This window comes from Botryllus schlosseri, chromosome 10, assembly GCF_051294905.1.
Source record: "Botryllus schlosseri isolate E-star chromosome 10, Bs_hap1, whole genome shotgun sequence".
NCBI lineage: Eukaryota > Metazoa > Chordata > Ascidiacea > Stolidobranchia > Styelidae > Botryllus > Botryllus schlosseri.
The window spans coordinates 21,085,061-21,109,756 of NC_137245.1; the positions used below are offsets into that span (position 1 = coordinate 21,085,061).

The 24,696-nt window shown below is 40.2% G+C and overlaps 3 protein-coding genes and 1 pseudogene across 4 annotated transcripts; 3 read left to right on the forward strand and 1 right to left on the reverse strand.

Annotated features, from left to right (window-relative positions):
- Positions 1-3,625: 3,625 nt before the first annotated feature.
- Positions 3,626-7,750, forward strand: LOC145448431 (equilibrative nucleobase transporter 1 pseudogene; annotated as a pseudogene).
- A 2,116-nt stretch (positions 7,751-9,866) lies between these two features.
- On the forward strand, positions 9,867-14,351 carry LOC145448111 (equilibrative nucleobase transporter 1-like). Its single transcript, XM_080326434.1, has 2 exons — positions 9,867-10,810; positions 11,247-14,351. Exon 2 carries the CDS (start codon positions 11,283-11,285, stop codon positions 12,843-12,845), a length of 1,563 nt encoding a protein of 520 aa, XP_080182560.1. The 5' UTR covers positions 9,867-10,810; positions 11,247-11,282; the 3' UTR covers positions 12,846-14,351.
- On the reverse strand, positions 14,252-17,728 carry LOC145448115 (transcription termination factor 3, mitochondrial-like). 2 transcript variants are annotated; one of them, XM_080326440.1, is made up of 6 exons: positions 16,460-17,724; positions 15,905-16,037; positions 15,651-15,842; positions 14,728-14,858; positions 14,559-14,662; positions 14,252-14,492 (listed from the first exon to the last, which is right to left on the reverse strand). In XM_080326440.1, exons 3-6 carry the CDS (start codon positions 15,773-15,775, stop codon positions 14,316-14,318), a joined length of 537 nt encoding a protein of 178 aa, XP_080182566.1. In that variant the 5' UTR covers positions 15,776-15,842; positions 15,905-16,037; positions 16,460-17,724; the 3' UTR covers positions 14,252-14,315. The 2 variants fall into 2 exon arrangements, with proteins under 2 accessions (XP_080182566.1, XP_080182565.1); XM_080326439.1 differs by having other exon boundaries at positions 15,905-17,728.
- A 4,548-nt stretch (positions 17,729-22,276) lies between these two features.
- Positions 22,277-24,679, forward strand: LOC145448114 (serine incorporator 1-like). Its single transcript, XM_080326438.1, has one exon. The coding sequence runs from the start codon at positions 22,307-22,309 to the stop codon at positions 23,651-23,653; it is 1,347 nt and encodes a 448-aa protein (XP_080182564.1). The 5' UTR covers positions 22,277-22,306; the 3' UTR covers positions 23,654-24,679.
- Positions 24,680-24,696: the final 17 nt, after the last annotated feature.

Sequence of the window (24,696 nt, forward strand, 5' to 3'; positions counted from 1 at the left end):
GATTCTGTAATCCGGCCCGCCAAGTAGCCTACTTCATTCTCCCATATAAGGCCCGACGACCGGAGAGAGAGAGAGAGAGAGAGAGAGAGATGATATTGTTTTTCGCCTGCACCACCGAGATGCTTTGACAACGGAGTCGCGATACGGCCGTGAGGTCATCTAGTCTGCGCCCCCGTTTTTCTCCTCCATGCTATCCGTGATTGCTGAGCGCCTAGCAGGATAGCTGCGGATACCAATTTTCGAGTCTCTGGTATGACCCGGCCGGGGATCGAACCCACGACCTACCGATCGAGTAGCCGGACGTATAACCATTACATTATCTCTAATGCTGAATGAGAAACTGCACGCCCCTCGAATATACGGTGCGGGTTCAGGTTATATATTGAATATTGCTACAAAAACAAAATATGACAATCGAAACTCAGTTTTGTATTAGTCACAGGTTTGTATCGGAGGCTACTGGCGCGTAATTGGTAATTACAAAATTCACGTTTATCAATAACCGCGAGAGCGATTCTGACCATATCAAAAAGTACGAACCGGCTCCGATACGCAATTCCGGCCAAATATGAAAACATTCGGTCAGATACCCCGTCCGGCTTCGGTCCATTCCCCGCTCTACCTCAAACGCCTCGTATCCCTAATTCTCTACAATCTATTCTTCATGTTTCGCCAATGGTGTGGTCACGATATAGATCAGGAGTCGGAGTAGGAGCAGGTAGTTGGACAGGATCCAGATTTTGAATTTGCTTCTAATTTAGGATTTTAGTAGTATTTTTTCACTGAAATAAGAAAAATTAGCATGATTATTTCGGACTCGGAATTTTTAATTGCCAGCCGGAGCCGGATACATTCGGATTCCGAAATTTTGAAATCCGTCCATCTGTGATATTCGAGAAATCGAGATAGGGGATTTTTATCTCGAAAATCGGACATGCCATTTCCCGTTCATGCCATGCAGTGTATTATGTGGTATGGATGGTATTAGCTTTCAAGATGCAAGAATGTCTCTCGGTGAATATCGTGGAATGAGTCATGGCGGCACATGCAGGTGCTCTTTTAAAGAATATGATCTGTGGCCGTGAGCAGGAGCTATACACGAGGATTTTCTACTAACGATATCTAAAATGTAAAAAGTAACTATAATTTGATTTCAAAACTATTGAAGTAGAAATATTCCAAAAACATAACAACTTGAGTAAGCAACATACAAGTCGTTTCGGCTTCTGTCATTGTGTCACAATCTTGTGAAGTCTTGAAATCATGAAATAATTAATAAACTGAACTTAATTGGTACACGTTGGTACACGTCCCACGTTGGTACAAAGATGTCAGAAACCTTCTCATAGCTTAACAACCACTTAATTAATTGCTAATAGTGTTAACTATTAACTGTTAAATTGTTCATACAATGCCATACATACACAGTATTAGTCCTGATTACATTTGACCAGCAGGCCTACTCATTGTCTCAGCCTGTTATATACTCCCGGTATAGTCATTGTGGGAGAAAATAGCAGATCAAATTGAAGAAAGCAGTGACTGTAAATTAGGCATTGGATAACCAAGCAGATCTGGAGTAGGCAATGAAAATTTAGATATGTTAAACACTGGGCATCAGGGACGATCTATCAATTTACAATTAGCCATATGTCTAAATCAGTGGTTCTTGACCATTTTTCCTCCAGCGCCCCCTTTCAAAAATATAGTGCTCCAGTGCCCCCAACTCATATTGTATGGACTTTGATAAAGACAGTGGGTATAGAGGCAGGGCCGTAACAGCACGTCATCAGCCCCCTAAATAAACGATTGTCTTGCGCACCCATAGCGTCATAAACCAAACTTCTGAGGGCTTCGCCCCCAAGAACTATGTCGCGCGATTTCGCTGGTCAGAAAAGTTTGTGTGGCCTGGTCGCCCTAGGCGCCATGATTTTCTATAATACATGATTGAATAGGTGGTGATTGCATATATATGTCGCTATAAGCCTTTTATCCTCTCAGCCCGCGTAATTAGATTTAGCAGTAGCGCTGAGTGAGCTGTTGTATTGGAAAATGAAGGCCGCGTAAATAATAATAATTGAACATTAAGGCACTTCAAAAATGACTTTTTTTCTCAAATCGTACTAGCTACTTGATGAAATTGTTAGGTTACCTAATTTAAGCCTACACACAAAATTTGGGTCAATTCCAGCCAGTAACCGCTTTGCCACAGGAGAAGAAAGTTTCTATTTATTATATAAAAATAAATAATAAAAAATTTGAAATTTTTTTGTTCACCCCATGAAAGTGTTAGGCTGTCTATAGAAACGATGCTCGCCAAATTTGGTTCCATTCCAACCAGTGGAAGCGGAGTTATTGCCGTCGAAAAATTTGGATTTGAATAAAATAGTATTTACGGTGAGCACAACTATAATAAATAAACAAAGAATCGGTCACCGTAAATACTATTTTATTCAAATTTTTCGACGGCAATAACTCCGCTTCCACTGGTTGGAATGGAACCAAATTTGGTGAGCATCGTTTCTATAGACAGATTGAGAGTACGATTTGAGAAAAAAATCATTTTTGAAGAGCCCTATTGAACAATGAACATATTCGGGCGTGCTCGTTGGTACAATTATCTCGTTGTACATGTTGTTATTTTGTTACCTCTTGTCCGCTATACAGTCAAAAGATATTGTAACGCATAAACGCATTAAACTTAAGTAAGCACACGATTCCAAATGGGTATTTCTTCAATGGTAAATAATTTTCTTTGATGGATGTTATTTGTCCTGTGGGGTGCAGTTGCGAGGACATGAAAATTCGCACGAGCGATTTAAGCACCTATGACAATTAGACATATATACATAGAAGTTTAGAAGTACGCGCAATTCGTTTTACATGAATTATAATAACCCACTACAATTATGACAACAGCAAACATCGCCGCGTAGCGCGACCAAAAAATTCGGGATTTGACGTGTTTTGTGGAATGTTAATTTACTCCGAATACTCATTAAGGATATGTCCTACTGCCACATCATTTAAACTGCGAGGCCATTTTTCTTCCGCGCCCCCATTCGCCTCCTGCGCGTTTCCGCCCCAGCAAAATCGCCAGCGCCCCAAGGTTAAAGACCACTGGTCTAGAAGGTTGACTGTCGTTGATATTCAGATTCATATATGACATATGGCAGTTAGACGTCGTTCAAAAAGTTCATGCCGGGTGCTTCTGCTATTGGTGATTTGCTGACGACTAGGCACACCATGCGTCATGTGCGTCACTCGCTACTGTGCTGACTAGGCTTTCATGACGAATAAATTATTACGTGCTGTATCGTGCATCATCATTTAGTAGTATGAACTATACGAGATCAGCGGCAGATGTTCCGTCTATTGCTTGTATAATAATATATCTTATGTCGAAAGGCGAACGCTAAATAGATAGAGTTGGGTGATATAGGCTCGTCACTCGTCAGTTAAAGAAGTGGGCAGAACACGTCATAAATTTAGGCCCACGGGGGATATCAATCCAGTAAACTTGGATGGAGGCAATTCGGATCTAGGACTTGCAGTGCAACCTCACGATCTTGAGTAGCCTATTTGGTATAATATACTAGTCTATATGTTATTTAATAGCCTGTGGTTGATGGCGTAAGGCCTTCACATTATAGCTTACATGAGTAGGCCTTATGGATTGCAATATCGCCCAATAGGGAGTGATTTTGAGAGACTGATGAATCTGTTAAAGTAGAAGTAGTATCCACACAAAGCTACTTCAGTTAGTGAGACCAAGTATATAGACAAACCTACTTGAGTAGGCCTACTACCGGAATATGCGAAGAACTATGTTACCGATGACCTCTAGCCTAAGGGGATCGATGATTATATTGATTATATATCATGATTGATAAGACGGGGCTATGCGTAAATGTTTGAATTGATGAAAGTTCAAATAAAGATGATTGTCATACGAGCGCACGGCGTGTGTATACAGGGCTGAAACTGAGCGGATGCATTGCATAGTCTTTGCATATTTGTTTTGACTGCGCAGCGTCATATGCCATGTGGGTTAGTGCTGTTCAAAAATAACTTTTTTTCCGGATTCCAGCCATTCACTTATCAAATTGTCGGGTTACCCTAAAAACGCTGCACACCAAATTTGGTTCAATTCTAACAAGTATAGGGCTCCGCAGATCCAATTGAAAGTTTTAATTTATTCTGGAAAATTACAAAAAGAAATTTAAATTTTTCTGTCAACCCCATGAAATTGTTGACTTGTCTTCAAAGACGATGCAAAACAAATTTGACTAGAGGTTTAGAAATCGTCCTCGGTTACGTTTGTTAACCACGTGCTGCGGTCTCGAGCAAGAAATGTATTTTGCGCGGTAAGCAAATTATCTGCACCTCGCCCGCGTTGCGCAAGAGTCTCCGTTTGTTTTGCTTAGTCTTCGCGACCCTTGAGTGTTGATTTTGCGGCTGTTTAGGGAGTCGAAACCTACAGGATTGGTCTTTATGCATGTACTGTGAAGTTGAGCTTATGTGCCGGTCCTTGTATCGGTCTGTATGCCGTTGACATCATATTTGTGATATGATTGTTGCCGTTGCTTACGGCGACAAAAAAGCCCAGTAAAATCAATCAATCAGGTTTATTAATATTTTCATCGTTTCAAAACATCACAGGACTGCGATACAATGAAAAGATAGGAAGGTGTCAAAACAACTTGTAGTAGCTATTAAGATCAGACACCCACCTTAGCTTAGGCGAAGTAAATAAGAGGCATGCACACTGAATGAAAAGTAATGCAGAGAATATAAGACGCAAGCGACAAAATGGGAGGGCGAGGTCGATGTTAGGTCGTGGTCCGGTAATCCTGAAGACTGGCTAGTATTGATTTAGAAGAAAGTGCTTGTATTTCGACTTGAATGCGGACATGCTCGACCCTCAACGACTGTCGGATAGCCGGCGAGATGCTGTTCCACAATTGGGGTCCAGCATACTTGATAGAGCGATGCGTTTTCTTGTATTCAGTCCTGATCATATGGTAGTTGTTCTTCGTTGACACGCCTGTGCTGTACTTGTGCGCTTTTGTCTCCGAGGACAAGTAGACCCGACGAAAGAAAGCACTCACAAGAAATGGAAAGAACTAGTAGGAAGGGCTGCGGCTTCAAAAAGATCATCATCGAAAAGAACTGTGCATCAGGCACTCTAGGCCGAGGTGGATGTTAGAGTAAAGGATCGCTACGGATGCATGAAAAATATAACCCAACAATCTTATGTTATGTTATACATTATATATGCAATGTTCTTTCCAATTCTATACTATATAGTTGCTGATGATTACACCTGGCCCAGACTGGAATCGGTGGTTGTTTGCGACAACATGTTGTGCGTGACAAACGAAATTCTTGCGTGATTGAAGAATTTCATCCGTGTGACGGAAATATTTTTCATTCTGATTCAATACTGAATTATTTATTAAATGACACAATGTGCTAAAATATGCCGGATTAGGGTTACGCCGTATATTCGCTGTTGCGCAAATGCCACACTTACTTGCGTTCATTGTAAAGCGCAAGCGCCTTATAGATTTGGACTCTGGTATCGCTTTGTGACGTCAGCATAATTATTAATTGGCGTGATCAGATATAAATACTCGCGTGACGTTGCCACCGATTCCACTCTGGCACCTGACGAGTGTCAGCCGAAAATATTCGGATTTATTTCCATATGAATATACTCTACAATTGTATATTGAAGTTCTGTACCACCAAGAAGCTTTTCTATGTCTCTATATTGACCATTTACATTATAACGTTGTCTCATAACTTATTTCTCTTGTCATTTCCAATACTCGAAAATTATCTTTCCAGCGATAAGGTTGGTGCTTAATGTTTGTTCAATGAATATCAAGTACATATTTACGCTATTGACCGGCGTACTGGAATGCCTACTCTTTGCGGGACTACTATTTGGCTGGGCATCGCTGGTTTTTGTTCTAAAAGAGGAAGAATACTTCTGTTTACAAGATGTAACTGTCACGGAACCAGCTTATGATGTCACCACAAGAAGCGGTGTCACAGGTGCTCCTACGATAAATGTGAATGACTCAAGGGTGGAAAACCTTACTGAAGCATCTCAATTAACTACCTCAATTCCAGCACCTGAACTCTTGGATACGTCAGACTGTTCCACATACCAATCCATTCAGTTAGGCAGAGTTTTCACTGTAGCTTCAATGGTGCTGGCGTTTTCAACATTCCCGAACGGGTACATACTTGATACTTTTGGGTCATGGGTGGCCCGTACGATTGCTCTTATACTATTTACAATTGGGTGCATCCTAACTGCTGTCTCCACAGCGGAAACTGCATGGTTGTTGTACCCATCAATGTCGTGTATTGCTGTAGGTGGGATATTGATGCTCATGACAAACTTGCAGATAGGAAATTTGTTTGGAAAGTACAGATCCTCTGTGATTACATTGATGAGTGGATCACTAGATTCTTCATCATTTGTATTTCTAATTTTCAAAACCCTACATCATATCGGGGTGTCCCTGAGCACAATGTTTGAAGTTACCGCTGTGTGTACTGCACTACTTTGGGTCCGAACCTTCACTCTATTGCCTAGGAAAAATGTCCCGTTTCCACTTCCTGAAGGGTTTGATTATGGAATAGGTGATTGTAAAAAACAAAAGTCAGATGAAGAGAGGGAATTGTCTTCAGTAAATGGTGATGATGGTGAAGAAAAGAAGGCATTGCACGTAACGACCAGCAGTGATGCGATTCCTGGCGAACCATCTATGACAAAATGTATCCGGAGTAGTCTGTTTTGGGGTAATGCCTTACATTTCTCGTTTCTTCAATTGAGGAATTATTTTTATATGGGCACGCTGTATGACTCGCTGCATAAATTAGACAATAATCAAGACACAATAAGCTCCTATCTCACTGTATTTGGAACTTGTCAGCTATTCGGATTCCTCTGTGCTCCCCTTAATGGTCTCCTGGTCGATACTGCTGCAAAATATTTAAGCAAAAGAAATTCCGATCCTGATTTCATACCGCTGTATTCCGTGGCATATTCTGCAATTGCTACATCAATTTTAGGCACTGTTTTCTCAATTTTTGTGGCTATACCAATTCTGTCTGTTCAATATGGATCATTCGTGTTGCAAGTAATATTCCGGTCATTTTTATATGGCGGGAGTTCTAGCTTCATCGCCACAGCCTTTCCTGTTAAGCATTTTGGAAAGATTTACGGATTGTCTATGTGTGTCGCTGGCATTGTGCTCTTCATACAATTCCCATTGATAACTATGGCACTGGATGTATTGGATAAAAATTTCACTGCTCTGAACATTATGTTCATTGTTGTCTCTGTTTTGACATTGGCACATCCACTTAACGTGATTCGTTGGTGCAAAACCAAGGCCGCTAAAAAATCTGTACCCACTGAAGGGTCGTCATGACAAATCCTATGCTCCAGCTAGGTCTGTCAGTATCTCTATTTTGGGATGTCATCACTACCATGCGTAGCCTACTATTTAACAGAATTTCAATTCAAGACTTTCTGGTCCAAGTGTTTCGTAATGCTACTGCAACTACTCTGTAATCATACAATTACGATCATATTCATGCGTCGCTAAACTGTTGATTAACAGCTTGCAGTTCTTGTAATTTATTCACGCATTATTTATTATAGACCCATTCTTCGAATTGGCAATCATCTTCAGCAAGCCGTTTTAATAAACTTTTTGAAATCATGCACGGTTCCAAGTGAAAATTTAGCACATAGATCGTTGTCAGAAAGCTCGTATCAGTCATGGCGATCAGCTGATCATATCAGTTACAGATTCTCGAATTAGACCAAGGACGGGAACTCAGGATCAACTCATTGCACATTTTGACTCAACGATTTTTGGAGGTGACCATTATCTACGGCAGGGGCGGGCAACTTCTCCGGTCGGCATGCGGGATATTGAAAAATGAAGTAGGCCTACTTGGCGGGCCAGATTTACAGAATATATATTATACAGTAATCGCATATTTATCCACTTATACAAGGAATAAATCCTATTTAATGTAAACTTTAAGGTTCAAGCATAGGGACCAAAAACAGCATTTTATGAATTTACTAACAATAGCTGTTGAAGTGAATCAGACATCTGTGGTCGGTCAAAGTTATCAACAAGTTACTTGAACTCTGGCAGCCTGTGTATGTGGAAACTCTTGGTAGCGACTGCACATGAACATCAGTTATATTGGAACGCAGCCTTGTCTTGTTAATGTCCATCATCAAAAATGTATGTAGGCCCGAACAGAGCAAGTGGTTTCACCTCCATTTGTCTCAGGTTGGCAAACTTGGATTCATTCTGTGACGCATAAAATTGGTCGATACTTCCAGAATAGAATTTCACTTTCAGGGTAGAAACTCTCTGCGGGCCAGACAAAATCCCTTCGCGGACCGTATGTTGCCCGTCCCTGATCTAAGGTGATTCTGCTCCAAAGAAACGATTAAATGTGGATGATTACAGAATATTAAGAGCATGATATAGCTCAGCGGTTCTCAACCGGGGTCCGCGAAGCCTTAAAATATTTGATAACCTAATTTGTATTTTTTTAATTCGGAAAGTCGCGAGGAAGTTTCGCTTCATTACTAGTAAAACTCCAGAGCTCAAATCAACAGAATGGCCGTCTGAAATGAAATATCATACTGTGCAGATCATTTTAATTGTTAAATTGCCCACTGATACAAACACTTTGCTTTGAGATTTTTGTTGGGGATTGTGGGAAATAAAAGTTGGATGAGTAAGGTCAACAACGGTGACTTCGAAATGTTTACAACAATCCATTTTCTCCTGTTTGTTTGTTTCGAGGTATTCATGGTGTTTGTCGACTACTATGGTCATTTACACCAGGCCGATATTCATCATTTTTATTCCGTAACAGCCGACTTATAGCCAGTGTTGGGATGACTCGAGTCATGCTCGAGTCACTTTGCTAAAATGACTTGACTTGACTTGACTCGGTGTATCAGAAATGTGGATTGACTCGTGACTCGGAGCAAAATTCACGAGTCAATTTCAAGTCATCAAGTAATCGGTGTCGATAAAAATCACTGTATCTTACATATGTTCGGATTGTTCGCGCAACGCTGGTGTAACCCGTGAGAGCGACCAATCATTCAATGATCGTGCGTTTTAATGAGCCTCCATTGTTCTCCCACATATATATTGATCGCAAACGAAGTTATCGAAGCTGACAGCCTCTGTTGCCGTAAGCTATAGTATAGTATAGTAAAGTAATTTTGCAAAATGTATATTTATGTTCTGTGTTCTTAACTTAACCAATCTTCTTGTTTTATTGAAATTGTATTCGAAAATAGTTTATATAGTCCTCAACCACTGGCGCAGGCTCGAATTGTATCATATCAATTTGCAAAACGGTAATGTATTCATCAATTCGTTTCTCTATTCCCTATTTTGGCTGATAACTATAAACTGAGGCTGTGCAATTACTTACGTAGTTTATTAGTTCTACTTATATGTCAGCGATGCAGCGTCTTACTTGCGTGTATCTTCAACTCTATATTCGTTCATCGGTTCAAAATCAATGACCACTTAATCTGTATGTCAGAAAGCTAGCAAAATGCAATGACGTAATCACACCTCATACCTCGAAAAGGCAATTTGACTTGAATTGTGACTTGACTCGTGACTTGACTTGACTTGACTCGACTTGACTCGAGTCACCTCCGAAAATCGAGTGACTTGACTTGACTCGAGTCACCTTCGAAAATCGATTGACTTGACTTGACTCGAGTCAAAATGTGCAATGACTCGTGACTCGAAGGTAGTGACTTGATCCCAACACTGCTTATAGCACGGCCCACTTCTAGGATTTTGTAAGACACCGCTTACGCGGATCAGGGGTCGAGGAGGAGCCTAGGTAAACCTCCAACACTGTGATAAATAACGATTTTTCCCATTACAATTTCAAGATAAGCTGCTGGATAAAAAAAAAATTGTTTGTCCATTTTGGTGCCATTTTTGTTGCGATCATACCCAAATGTGTCGTCGAACGCGTTCCGCGTTATTATTACATCATATGCTATCACTGATATAGCTATCTTATGGTTTTTGAAACGACGAATTCATTATTCAAACCAGCAGAACTGAACAAAACCAGGTTGATACTCGTAATATACAAATCATCACCATTGAAACGGCTCTGGATTGATACGATTCCGATCTACGCAAGCTCGCCAGTTGAAACATTATTCCAATCCTTGGGAATCAGAATCGTGGTGTCTGTTGTTTGTATTCGAAAGCACTCAACCGAAACTAATTAATGGCAATGCATTATCCTCCATAACAGCATCAGCATATTTTAATTTATATTTTCGGAATCAGTGCGACAGTAGCCAGACCAGATTTAGTAAATTCTGCGCTCTGGAAGATAACTTTTGGATTACCACAAATCCCGCAGTCGCTGCCGCAAAACAATTCTGAATATAGCCGCAGCAAAGCGGAACGAAATTACATAATCGGTCGTTGCCATTCCAAGTTTGTTTACATTCTATAACAAAACATACACATACGGTCGGCGCGGCCGAATAACTTATACAGGTCGTTATCTGTATTTCGTTTGACGCAGTATTTCACATTGCAGTATTTGACTGTACTTCGACTGGACAATGTCCAGTGGACATAGATAGGAATCGTCCCGTAAAGGACCTATATACGCTGCTATATAGTCTTCATTGAGTTTTATAATCTGAAAACGGAACGTGCTGCGATCTCGAGCAACGAATGTATATTACGCGGTAAGCAAATTTTTCTGCAATACTTCTCGCCCGCGGGCCCGCGTTGCGCAAGAGATTGCGTTTGTTTTGCTGAGTCTTCAGACACTTGAATGTTGTTTTTACCGCTGTTCAGTGTTCATGGTTCAGTTGAAACGACGGGCTCGTTTATGCTTGCACTGTGGAGTTGAGCTTATGTACCGGTTCTTGAATTGCATTGTATGTCGTAATGTTCTTTCCAATTATCTATACTAGTTGCTGACGATTATCCCTGACTGACGAGTGTCAGCCAAAAATATTATTCAGGTTTATTTCAATATGAATATACAATTAAATTGTATATTGAAGTTCTGTGCGCCCAAGAAGCTTTTCTATATCTATATATTAACCCTTTACATTATCACGTTGTCCGATATCTAATTTCTCTCGTCAATTTCAATACTCAAAATTAAATTTCCAGCTACGTCCTATTCGATCAGTGCTTGACGTTTGTTCAATGAATATCAAGTACATATCTACGCTATTGACCGGTGTACTGGAATGCCTGCTCTTCGCGGGACTACTATTTGGCTGGGCATCTCTGGTCTTTGTTCTGAAAGAGGAAGAATACTTCTGTTTACAAGATGTAACTGTCACGAAACCGGCTTCTGACGTCACCACAAGAAGTGGGGTCACAGGTGCTCCTACGACAAATGTGAATGACTCAAGGATGGAAAACCTTACTGAAGCATCTCAATTAACTACCTCAATTCCAACACCTGAACTCTTGGATACATCAGACTGTTCCACATACCAATCCATTCAATTAGGCAGAGTTTTCACTGTAGCTTCAATGGTGATGGGGTTTTCAACATTCCCAAACGGGTATATACTTGATACTTTTGGGTCATGGGTGGCCCGTACGATTGCTCTTATACTCTTTACAATTGGGTGCATCCTAACTGCTGTCTCTACAGCAGAGTCAGCATGGTTGTTGTACCCATCAATGTCATGTATTGCAGTAGGGGGGGTATTGATGGTCATGACAAACTTCCAGATAGGAAATTTGTTTGGAAAGTACAGATCCTCCGTGATTACATTGATGAGTGGATCACTAGATTCTTCATCATTTGTATTTCTAATTTTCAAAACCCTACATCATATCGGGGTGTCCCTGAGCACAATGTTTGAAATTACCGCTGTGTGTACTGTACTACTTTGGGTCCGAACCTTCACTCTATTGCCTAGGAAAAGTATCCCGTTTCCGCTTCCTAAAGGGTTTGATTATGGAATAGATGATTGTAAAAAACAGAAGTCAAATGACGAGAGGGAATTGGCTTCAGTAAATGGCCATGATGGTGAAGAAAAAATGACATTGCACGTAACTGCCAGCAGTGATGCGATTCCTGACGAACCATCTGTCAGACAATGTGTCGGGAGTAGTCTGTTTTGGGGTAATGCCTTACATTTCTCGTTTCTTCAATTGAGGAATTATTTTTATATGGGAACGTTGTATGACTTGCTGCAGAAATTAGACAATAATCAAGACACGGTAAGCTCCTATCTCACTGTATTTGGAACTTGTCAGCTGTTCGGATTCCTATGTGCTCCCCTTAATGGTCTCTTGGTCGATAATGTTGCAAAATATCTACGCAAAAGAAATTCCGACCCTGATTTCATACCGCTATATTCCGTGGCATGTTCTGCAATTGCTACATCAATTCTAGGCACTGTTTTCTCGATTTTTGTGGCTATACCAATTATGTCTGTTCAGTATGGTTCCTTCGTGTTGCAAGTAATATTCCGGTCATTTTTATATGGCGGGAGTTCTAGCTTCATCGCCACGGCCTTTCCCGTTAAGCATTTTGGAAAGATGTTCGGATTGTGTATGTGTGTCGGTGGCATCGTGCTCTTCATACAATTCCCATTGATAACACTGGCACTGGATAAAAATTTCACTGCACTGAACATTATGTTTATTTTTGTCTCGCTTTTGACGTTGGCACATCCACTAAACGTAATTCGTTGGTGCAAAACCAAGGCTGCTAAAAAATCTGTACCCACTGAAGGGTCGTTGTGACAAATCCTATGTTCCAGCTAAGTCTGTCAAGTATTATATTTTAAGATGTTTCATGCGTACTATTTAACAGTATTTCATTTCAAGATTTTCTAGTCAAGTGTTATTTAATGATGGTGCAACTACTCAGTAATCATACAATTACGATCATATTCATTATTCATGTGTAGCATAACCAGTGTGCAGTAATCATACAATTACGATCATATTCATTATTATGTGTAGCATAACCAGTGGTGGTCAGTAACAAAGTACTTCTACTTTTTCGAAGTAATCAAGTAGTTTTCTGGTACTTACTCAAGTAAATCAAATTTTGGCCACGTGGACTTCATAATATTTTGTGATCTACTTATTTTCCGCGATTTTCAGTTTGTCGAGTAGAAGTAGTTTATGCCTCCAATCAGAAAGATTGCCTGAGGAATCTTGGGGCTGTTTTCACGGAGTGCCAACATCCAGAATTTTTGTCGCGCTTCACGCAAAGTCGATATGCAGTGACAGATATGTTTTCGCGAAAGTATCGGTGAATATAATTTAGGTAGCGGGTTGTTTGGTTACGTTCGCACCGCATTTTCACCCGTATGTAATCACAGTAAATATGGCCGTCATAGCATTTGAAACACCCATTTCGTAAACTAGCAATTACCTATCATATTGTAATCTAGCAGCCCATGGCGTGTCCTAATCTGAAAAAGTGGACTCTGATTCTTTTAGCGTTAGACCTGTTTTAGCAGACCATGGTTGAAGCTATCTGGACAAAAGACATGAAATATAGTTTCCGCTTTTTAGAAATAGTATTTATATTTATATTTCAATTCCCAGCATCATACTTTGAGTTCTAATTAGTTTTAGTTCTTTTGTCTGGAGAACATTAATGTAGAAGTATAAAAGCAAGTGCAGTAGTGCCTCTATTTTTCCAAAATAAAGATACACCATATGACCTTTTTACGATTCGCAATTTTTTTTATTAACATATACTAATCGCGCAAAGTGTTAAAACTGTATCCGATACAACTTCTCCGTTTTGCTCTTCGTGTAAACTACGGGTCTTATAATATGGGGAGGGCGTGCCATGCCATGGTATTTTCGAAAACGTGTTCGAGTAAACTAAAGATTAGTAGGCCTATCACATTTCCATATCAACACTATCATTTGCATCCCATGATGCGTAAGAATCATCCTTATTCTGTCGAAAATTGATACCTCCTGGAATGCATCAATTTGAATCAAAGTCTCTACACGTCGCGCATAGCTCAATTTGCAGATTTTGACGGCCATTTTCACAACTACTTACTTGAGTAGATTCAAATTCGGTAAATTCAAGTATTTCTAAGTTTCTTTTAAAAGTTCTACTCTGCTTGAGCTTTCTTGACTACTTTGACCACCTCTGCGCATAACTGTTGATCAACAGCTTGCAGTGCTTCTAATTTATTCACATATATTATATAAACCCATTCTTCTAATTGGCAATCATCTTCAGCAAGCAGTTTTAATAAACTTTTTGAAATCATGCACGGTTCCAAGTGAAAATTTAGCGCATAGATCATTGTCTGAAAGCGAGTATAAGTCCGGGAGGGAGACGTAGCCTGGTTGGTCCCGAAAGTATTGTGCCTTACCGTGATGCTTCAAGAACTTGTGCCGTTCGAGAACTTTCTGAAAACATAGGTATTTTGATGAGAAAGTTCAATTCAGCAAACTTGCGCAATTTGCCTTGCTCACCTGTATCCTGGTACCAAAACAACCTGGAAAATCTGCTATCTCGTTCGCAGAAAGCTGCAGCTCCCTGGAGTAGAATTTGTAGAGCAGTTCTAGCTGTTTATCATCTAGAACCAGAGTCGAGCTATTAGCCGATATACTTCAGCTTTTAGGGCAGATACTGAGCTCCCACCTTTAAGTAATATCCATGGGTTTATATATACCAGTCTCCTGACTTGCCTTAGCGTAAACCCACAAGATAGTTCCAGGGTACGTACTTGCTCATATATTAGTCGCAGGTTGGCTCGTAGCAGCATTGGGCATCTGGATAAATATGGTACAATTTGAGAGCAGAGACAGAGAGATATGATTTTCTTTTTCGCCTGCACCATCGAGATGCTTTGACGACGGAGTTGCGATACGGCCCCATGAGGTCATCTAGTCTGCGCCCCCGTTTTTTTTCTCCTCCATGCTATCCGTGATTGCTGAGCGCCTAGCAGGATAGCTGCGGATACCAATTTTCGAGTCTTTGGTATGACCCGGCCGGGGATCGAACCCACGACCTACCGCTCGAGAAGCCGGATGCATAACCATTACACTATCTCGCTCGGTAGCTGGTCAAATCAGTTACAGATTCTCAAATTATATCAAGGTCAGGATAATATTCAATTGGCACTGATCTCGAAATTCCAACTACATGATTGCTGCAAATGGAATCAACAGAATCCCAGGATTAGGAATGATCTGCATAAGGGATCACAAACCATGCTATTGAATTGTATCGGTGATCAAGCTAACTTGCGTAGATCTGTGAATGGGTGTCTGGCATAGATAAAGCAATTACCAAACATACTCTATGGTGTTGTTGCATCGGTATATGAAGACTTCATTGACCACAATCGGATGAATACTAAAATGAACTCTTCAGTAATCAATATTAGGTTGCATAACACCACGTAAACTCGTACAGTAGGCCTATTCCAGGAACCTTAGCCCATGCTGACTGTGTCAGTGCAAAATGTAGAGGGAATGCTACTATTGACTATGACGAAGTTCACTGACGAGAGGAACAATCTATAAAATGTGTATCGACACCATAAATTTCCGAGTTCTCACCTAAGTATAATGCTCTTAACTTCCGCATTTGAAAATCGTAACGGTTTCTCCCCTCGATTTGTAGGTAGTCTTTGATAGTGGCCCAGCATACCATCTAACACTTCGACTGGCATTGTAAGTGCCATCGGTAGTCGATTGATCAAGGCAAGGATTTCCTTTTTCTCAAAGTCCTTGTCGATCAAGTATGATATTCTAATTTGACAATTGTGATCAATAAAGAGGTCACGACAGAACATAACCATCAAGCAACTTACATTTCTTCAAATTGTTGAGTATCCCTTTTTGGGTCTAGCAATTTAGGCCATTTGGTGATAATGCCTCCAATTTCAGTATATCGTATTCCGAAATTGACCAAAAATTCAATTTTTGACTTCAAATCTTTCAGATCTAGAGAAACTATAAAATTTAGCGTGTCCGGGTGCTTCTCTTCGATTTTATAAAGTTCAACTCCAAGCAAAGCTAGCGCCTGAAGTGTCTTTGAGGAATCAATGAAATGAGCGAAGGAATCGGACTTGAAGGGGATACGTGGGGTTTCAGTTTCGATATGTTGAGGTAGTAATTCGTCAAATTTAGAGAAAGGCATTTGTGTATGCAAGGCAGTAGAGAGTGGGAATGAACTTTCCTCATGCTTATGTCGCTTGTAATATGTACAATGTAGCGTAGGTCCCCTGCTTCGAATAATTGAGTGATCAGGAATGACGCAGCTTGGATGAGCAGAAAGCACTGGTTTGTGAAAAGTTCGTCGAAGGAGTGAAGTGGCGGTCTTCTGCATCATTCTGATCGGAACCAACACTATAGTTTCAACTCACAAAAGACACTGCAGTAGTGACCAGCAGTTGACTTGCATCGATAAATTTCTTCTACAAAGGTTTAACGAAGTTCATGTAAATATAAATATATATTATTATCATGTGTATCAGTATCGCTGTCATGATTAGGAATTTTCAAGACTCACTGGCTGTGAAATTCAACATGGGAGAATTTGGGATCTAACTCCACATTTAGATGACACATATCTGTTCTGATTTCAATCCGATAAGTTTCTAATCAGTACACAATTTATATAGTAGATATTATTATTAGACATTACCAAGGTGATTCTGCACCAATGAAATGATTTAAATGTGAATATTTCCACAATGGACGATTAATTGATTACATAACATTACGAGCATGATTTAGCTGCTAAAATATCTACCGCTAATAATGTTAGTTGCTGGTATCCTGCAAGGCTGCAACCTCACATTATCGCCCAGCAAGCTACATCACTGCACATTGATATCATGATTACATATCATTGATGAATTACCACATTTGCCATCTAATTTAGAATAAAAATGAGGGATATGGTAACAGCTTAAAACCATGTTTTTCCATCGCAACAGCATGTCAGAGTGATAAAATAACTTCCGTGCGTAGCATATGCATCAATTCCTCAGTTCAAAATCGTATATTCACCTCCGACTATAGGTTCCGACACATCGTGACATAGGGATAGGCCATCACTCATATGCCAGAGTGGAATCGGTGGCAACGGCACGCACAATGTCACGCAAGCATTTATATCTGATCACGCCGATTAATGAATTATGCTGATGTCACAAACCGATACCAGAGTCCATATCCATAAAATGGCGCTTGCGCTTTACAATGAACGCAAGTAAGCGTGGCATTTGCGCAACAGCGAATGTACGGCGTAACCCTAATCCGGCATATACCAGGTTTATTTTAGCACATTGTGTCGTTTAATAAGTAATTCAGTATCAAATCAGAGTGAAAAATATATCCGTGACGCGGATGAAATTCTCCAATCACGCGAGAAATTCGTTTGTCACGCACAACATGTTGTCGAAAACAACCACCGATTCCAGTCTGGCTCATATGTCGCAATCTTATGCTTTTTTGAAACGATATATTTAATATTAAAACGAAAGAACTGCATAAAAACTAAGCTGATCATGACCATGGAAATGGCTCTGGATTGATATGATTCCGATCTACGCAAGATCGTGAGTTGCAACATCAATTCCAACCCTACCATCATCCATTGTTAACATTCGACACTGGTATCTTGGGATTAGAATCGTGACTTTAGTTGTTTGCAGAGATGAGCGGATTGGGAAATTCTATGTCCTAATCCAATCCAAATCCGAAACTCCAAATCCAAAACCTAATCCATAACTTTTTCATATTAAAGTCCATGTCCAATCCTAATCCGATTCCAACTTGAAATTCAGAAAAAAATGCTAATTTATGCAAGAGAGGGATTGGAAAATATACTTTCACAACCAACGATTCTCTTGATTTAAGATAACTTAGCATAGGGTTGCACCTCTTATGTTCATTTGCACCGAGTGAACCATAGTGTAGTGTACTATAAGTACATCAATAACTGATCTGAATAAAGTTTGTCACCATTCACCACACGACATATGAATCTCCCAGAAAATCGGTAAATCCAATCCAAATCCTAATCCGTTCAGAAAAAAATCTCTAATCCTAATCCAATCCAAATCCGACAAAATTTCACAAATCCTGTTTTTTCAAAACCTAATCCTAATCCATGCTCATCTCTGGTTGTTTGTATTTGTAAGCACTCAACCGAAGCTAACTAAAGCCAATGTCATATAGCTCAGTGGTCATCATCATCATCATTGGTTTATTAGCAATTTTATCGGTTCAATACACCACAAAAATGCGATACAATGAAAAGACAGGAAGATGTCGAGGCGACAAGGAGTAGTCTATGGAATCTGACACCCACCTTGGCCTAGGCCAGAGGTCTCAAACTCAAATGTGTTCGCGGGCCAGTTTTCCAGTTTTGACGACGCCGCGGGCCGCAGCATTTATAGGGGTATTCTATGTCTTTCCAAGTAGGCCTCATTTGGCGGGAATGAATTGTCCTATTGAAAGTGAGCCGATCCAACAGACTGACAGTAAACACACATCGTCAAAATCTGACTTACTCTTGTATCAATTTAGGCCAGGCACGAAAGGAATCATCACATTTATAACTATTTGAATAGAATTGTTGTTGTACTTGATATATATTAATTATAAGATATAGACACCATATGAGCGGACAAATGTATGATGCCATCATAAAAGCTATCGGGTTATAATTTTGCAGCTACCATTAATATTTTGAATTTAACAGATTGATCATAGAGACTAATCTGATATCAAAACATTTTTAAGTTGAGCTTAGTAATTCCGATCTAGGATTCGTGTATACTTCTGATAAGTAGGCTATTAATCCCATGGCCAAATATCTTCAAATATAGGAGGAAAAAAAATATAAATATAACATAAATATATTATTGAATATGTCCTAGTGATTGAAATGTCGGAACGCCGAACGGCCCATTGTTCTCACATCGTTGGAGCGTACCAACACGGTACTCGGTACCTTTAAGTGGCCTTAATAACATGGTTTAGCGTCCAAAGATGTAACTAACAGATTCCCAATGGTTGCCATAACTACTTGCTTAGTTAGCGAAATACCAAGCTGCGACCTTCTGATCTATTACTATTCCCATGATACGCGATAAGTTTGTTGGGTTCATGGTTCTAACAAATTCACGGGATTCCGAGTCACTCCGAGTCCACTCGAGTCATTTTCATTTTGCCATCGAGTTAGCCCGAGTCTGATTAATTCTAATAAAGGTCGCGTCCAAGACCAACTCACAAATTTCAGTCACGAATCGTCTGTCATCATGAATTGGAAATGTGACGAAATAGTGAATCTTCCACTGCATGGTAGCGTTTGCAATTGATGTGATAGTAAAGTTTGATGAATAGTTTCAGGCTTTCGGAACAATTTTAAGGGGGAATTCTTACTTTAAAACCTGAAAAGATATATGGAACACTTATATGTTGTCAAATTAATAAAAATCTAAAATGTCGTCACGGGCCGCACAAAATGCTCGAGCGGGCCGCGTGTTTGAGACCTCTGGCCTAGGCGATGTAAAGAGGAGGCATGCACACTGAATGAAAGTAAAGAAGATAGTATAGAAAAAGAATGCGACAAGAAATAGGGCGGCATGTCATGGGAAGCGAGATCGATAGGTCAGTCGTGGTCCGGTAATCTTGAGGATGGACTGTATTTATTTAGTAGTAATTGCTTGTATTTCGACTTGAATGTGGACATGCTCGTCGACTGTCGGATGGCCGGCGGGATACTGTTCCACACATCAGGTCCGGCATATTTGATGGAGCGATGATCTTTTCGGTCGATCATATGATATTTGGACGACGTGGACGCGCGTGCTTTGCTCAACTCGGTTGTTCTGAAGTTTGTATTTTGGATGAATTGCGAGATTATTAATATCATGGGAAACTGAATGTTTATATGTATATGTATGTATCGCTTGATCAAGAGGTTTTTGAGAATGCGGTTGAGAAATTGTTTCTATAATTTTCTACCATGTGTTAGGTGCTGTTAATTTAGTTTTATCAAGATTACAAAGGGGAGTTGAGTTTTGCATTTAATCCTTACTGCGTCGAACAAAAGACAGTTCCCAATAGAGAATCGTCATGATTTGAAATGACGATTTTGTTTAAAGGAGCCATAAGAAATACTAGGCGTCGACAACATATCGTTCCGGTTGGGCAATTTGTCATTATAATCTTTATGTGACGCTTTGGTCACGGGTTTCGCTGGCGTAGGCGAATAATGTCAACCTGTTGTTGTTTAGGTGGATCTGGATGGTGCTTCTTGTCGGTGGGCCCTGTTACTGTTTCATAGGCTGTTGTAATATTACATTATTATTGTAATTTTACATAGCTTTAAAGAGGTAGACGTACGGTATTTCCGTCTAAAATTCAATTGACAAGGATACTTAGTTATATTATCTGAAGTCCACGTACGGTACGGCGTACCGTATGTTTGTTATCACTTCTTCGATGGCAGTCAGAGATCAAAAAGTGTTCACCATGATCACCAATGAATGTTTTCCATGAATACGAATAAGAATTTGTAAACGTAAAAATATATTGTTTTTGCGTTTGGAGAGGGTTAGGGGGATATTAGGGTTGCGGAAGGGGGGATATACACTTTCACAGCAGTTATTGGAAAGCTTATTCCGATTAGCCAGAATGTACCTAATCTTCTGGTATAGTAAAGTTGCCGTAATAATTTCTAATGCTGCTGTTGAAGCTTTGAATTGGTACGTCTTGAAACTGATTTTTTTCGTTCCGGGATGGACCATTCGTATATACTCTGTCAACCTTGAATGCACGCTATTAGGCTCAACTTTCAAGGACCTTCAGCGTATCAGCCCCTCCCGTCTTTCATTATAGGCCTATTATAATGCGGCATCAGTGAATACGTATTCCTCTAAATTGATTGCTTATTTTTTGCATAGAATTGAGAATTTATACCCGTTTTCTGTCCAATTTAATTCAAACATGATGATGATCGTAATGTAATTATACAGATAAGATACTCTGGTTTGTGATTATGACTAATTTGTCACCCTAAAATAGTGATCTGATACAATAAGGATCCCAATACCATATTTTTAGTGATATTCCCGTTTCACATTCCATTTGAATATTTGTAGGCTATAGTTCTTTCATGTCTGTCCGGTGTGGGCCATTGCTTGATTCAATTAAGACTCGGATCTGTCCGTGATTTTTAAATCCAAGTTTTTGTTGACAAATAGTGACTATAATTCATGTTCTAATAAATCACGATTGTAAATGTATCAAAATCTTGTTAAGACTGCCAGTTTCTTAAAAGGTCTCGAAACGTCTCGCTAGTTGAACATTTCCTTTGAACGGTCCTGACTATTTCCTAAATGTCTGTGCTTTTCTGGCTCAGTAAATTGAAGCGCAATAAAATTGACACCCTCCCAATGCTATCGCCAATACTCAAAGGCAATTCCGATTAGGTATGTTAAAGTTCAAGTGGACTTTGTCAATCGATAATCAAGTTTTAGGTTGAGTAGTCCATGCAGTATAATTTCCATTTCATTTATAATGTCCAATATGGCATAAACAGGAACATATTTCTAGATTTGTTAGCAAATTTTCATGATTACTTGTGTACGAGAGTGGAATTAGTGGCAACGTCACGCGCAATTTTTCACTTCTGTACTTGTTTATTTTATGGAAGAAGCCCTTCTGCAAGTTATTGCCGTAAACAACCGCTATTTCTAGTCTGGCTTGTGTACAGTATACTCGCGCTGTTCTTGTATATTCAAATTCCGCTACTCTCGAAAGTGATTGTGAACAGTGAATTGATATCACAGTATCAGTAAGAGCCTCTTGTATATATTTTATGGTCCGTGGGCATAAGCATGCGACAATTGGGCATGTGATACATGAGCATGTGGGTTAAATTTCGGGTTAGCGGTGGGTTAGGGTTGAATTTAGGCTTGGTTTAGGGTAAGGCTTGGGGTTAGGATATATATAGCGGTTAATTTCATGGTTATGTCTCGGGTTAGGGTTAGTTTTGGGGTGATAAAGTTGCATGCTGGAGTGTGCCATGCTCAACTGTCGTTTTTTATTGTGTCGCATGTCGGGCAACCATATTTCACACTGAACCTGTCTTCATTGAAAAATTCAGTATGCCTTGCTTCCGCCTGTGTCTTCTGAATAATAATGGGAACTGTTTATAACAGAATAAAAATTACATACGAATATAAAGCGCAATGGGCTGTGGAATATCCTCCATTGCTTGCTGCTTTGGCTCTGCGGCATGCAGCCTTTGCTGCAGCTGTTGCCCGTCGTGCAGCAATTCTACATCGTCGCGGATCGTGTACGCTCTCTTTCTCTTCCTCGGAACTATCATCGCATCCGTCATGCTCGCGCCCGGAATCGAAGACAAGTTGAAGTCGATACCGGCGTTGTGTTCTCAAATCACGAATTGCGACAATATCGTTGGATACTTGGCGGTGTATCGGGTGTGCTTCGCAATGGCTGGATTTTTCTTGCTCATGGCCCTGTTGATGATAAAAGTGGAGAACAGCCGAGATCCACGCGCTAAGATACAAAACGGGTTTTGGGGTTTTAAAGTGATCGCATTACTCGGTATCGCGGTGGGTGCTTTCTTTATACCGGCCGGTTCTTTCGGAGTTGCTATGTACTACATCGGAATGATCGGGGGCTTTGCGTTCATTCTCATACAGCTAGTACTGCTGGTCGATTTTGCACACAGTTGGAACGAAAGCTGGATTGAGAAGAAGGAAGACTCGGACTCTCCCAAATGCTGGTTCGGTCTGCTTTTGGGAGCTACTATTTTCAACTACATTGTCGCGATCGTGGCAATCGTGCTGTTTTACGTGTACTACGCGCACGCCGGCTGTTCGTTGCACCAGTTCTTTGTGAGCTTCAACATGATACTGTGTGTTGGATTTTCGGTTTTATCGATCACTTCTAAAGTTCAGGAGGTGCAGCCTAAAAGCGGGTTGTTACAGTCGTCTGTCGTGACTGTGTACACGATGTATCTGACATGGTCGGCCATGACTAATAATCCCGACGGTAGCTGCAATCCTAGTATCACCACGATTGCGCAAGATATTATTCATCCCGGAAGCAGATTTAACGTGACCGTACCGCCGACCTCTCAGACAAACCAGGTGTGGGATGGCGAAAGCATTCTCGGTGTGATTGTATTCTTTGTGTGCGTTCTGTACTCGAGCATTAGGAACGCGTCTCAGAGCAATATGGACCGTTTGACTTTTAACGATCATGTCGTTTTGGATGAAGAAAACAGTGCCGGTGACGGTGGGGACGACGAGAAAAACGCAAAGGTTTACGACAACGAAAAAGACAGAGTGGCGTACTCGTACTTCTTCTTTCACTTTATGTTCTTCCTGGCCGCGCTGTACATCATGATGACCCTGTCTAACTGGTACAGGCCAAACTCTGATTTCTCGAAGCTGGAGCAGTCCCTGCCGGCAGTGTGGGTGAAGATGTCGTCGTGTTGGATCTGCGTCGCGTTGTACGTTTGGACGCTGGTGGCGCCCATCGTTCTGCAAAATCGAGAGTTCAACTGAACGAACGTTGCGGCTTGAAGACAAGATTTTGTATATATGTCTGACTTGTTTTCTTGTTTTTATTCCAGAGGTGGTCATGGTAGTCGTCATTAGATATTTCTAAAATATAAGTAAAGATTTCCAAGTAAGCATTCTAGGCCTGCTTTTGCCTAAAAAGCTGAAAGCTGTGAAGTAGATGTGGAAGTAGTCTAAAAGCATAACCACATAAGTAGTGCGAGTACATAAAATCTACTTGAATGCTCTGAAAAAGTAGTTGTAGCCTTAACAAGCCTACGTCATTACTGACCACCTCTGGTTTGTTTTCAGTATTCAACTTGTATTGTACTATGATGGACTGGATTCACGAATCGTATGATATATATACATTCAATTTTAGCTTTGAGATTAACTACACGCCTCGGTATCTATCCTGATTTGCTTATGGTAAAACTGTTGTTATCCTTCTTCGTAATATCTTATCTAGGCCTACTTTGTCGTACAATCACATTATTCTATTGTTGCAACTGTTTACTAGGTGACTTGCCACGTGTTTGTCTTGTGATCTATTTCCTTCTGTACATAATATGATTCTTCTTTTTGTGCGACGTCATATTCGTATGTGAACATTAAACAGCTGATGGCATAACTTGTTTTCATAGCTGTGACCAATGTTGACTTTACTCCAAGCGATGGTTGATTTATGTGTCACACGGTTGCAAGAGTTTTCTGTTCTATTTGTCTCATGTTATTCCTTCTACAGAGTGGTAATTATCGGAAGGTCTTTGTGGAATCGCTTATCAATTTACTATAGTTTGTGTCGTGATGGTGTTAATTAAAGACATATAGTCTTTGTCGTTGACATAGTATTTGAGACATAGTAAAAGCACCATTGTCGATGAGGTTGCTCAAGTGTTTTGAACCAAGCTTATGGCGGATCTTCGAAAATGATAAGAGTTATATCAAAATTGATACTTTGGTTTGAGCTTGTTGCATAAACGTCCCCAGTATTCGATGTTGTGTCAAGTACTCAATTGTTCTTTCTTTCAGTGTTTAGAATTTATATA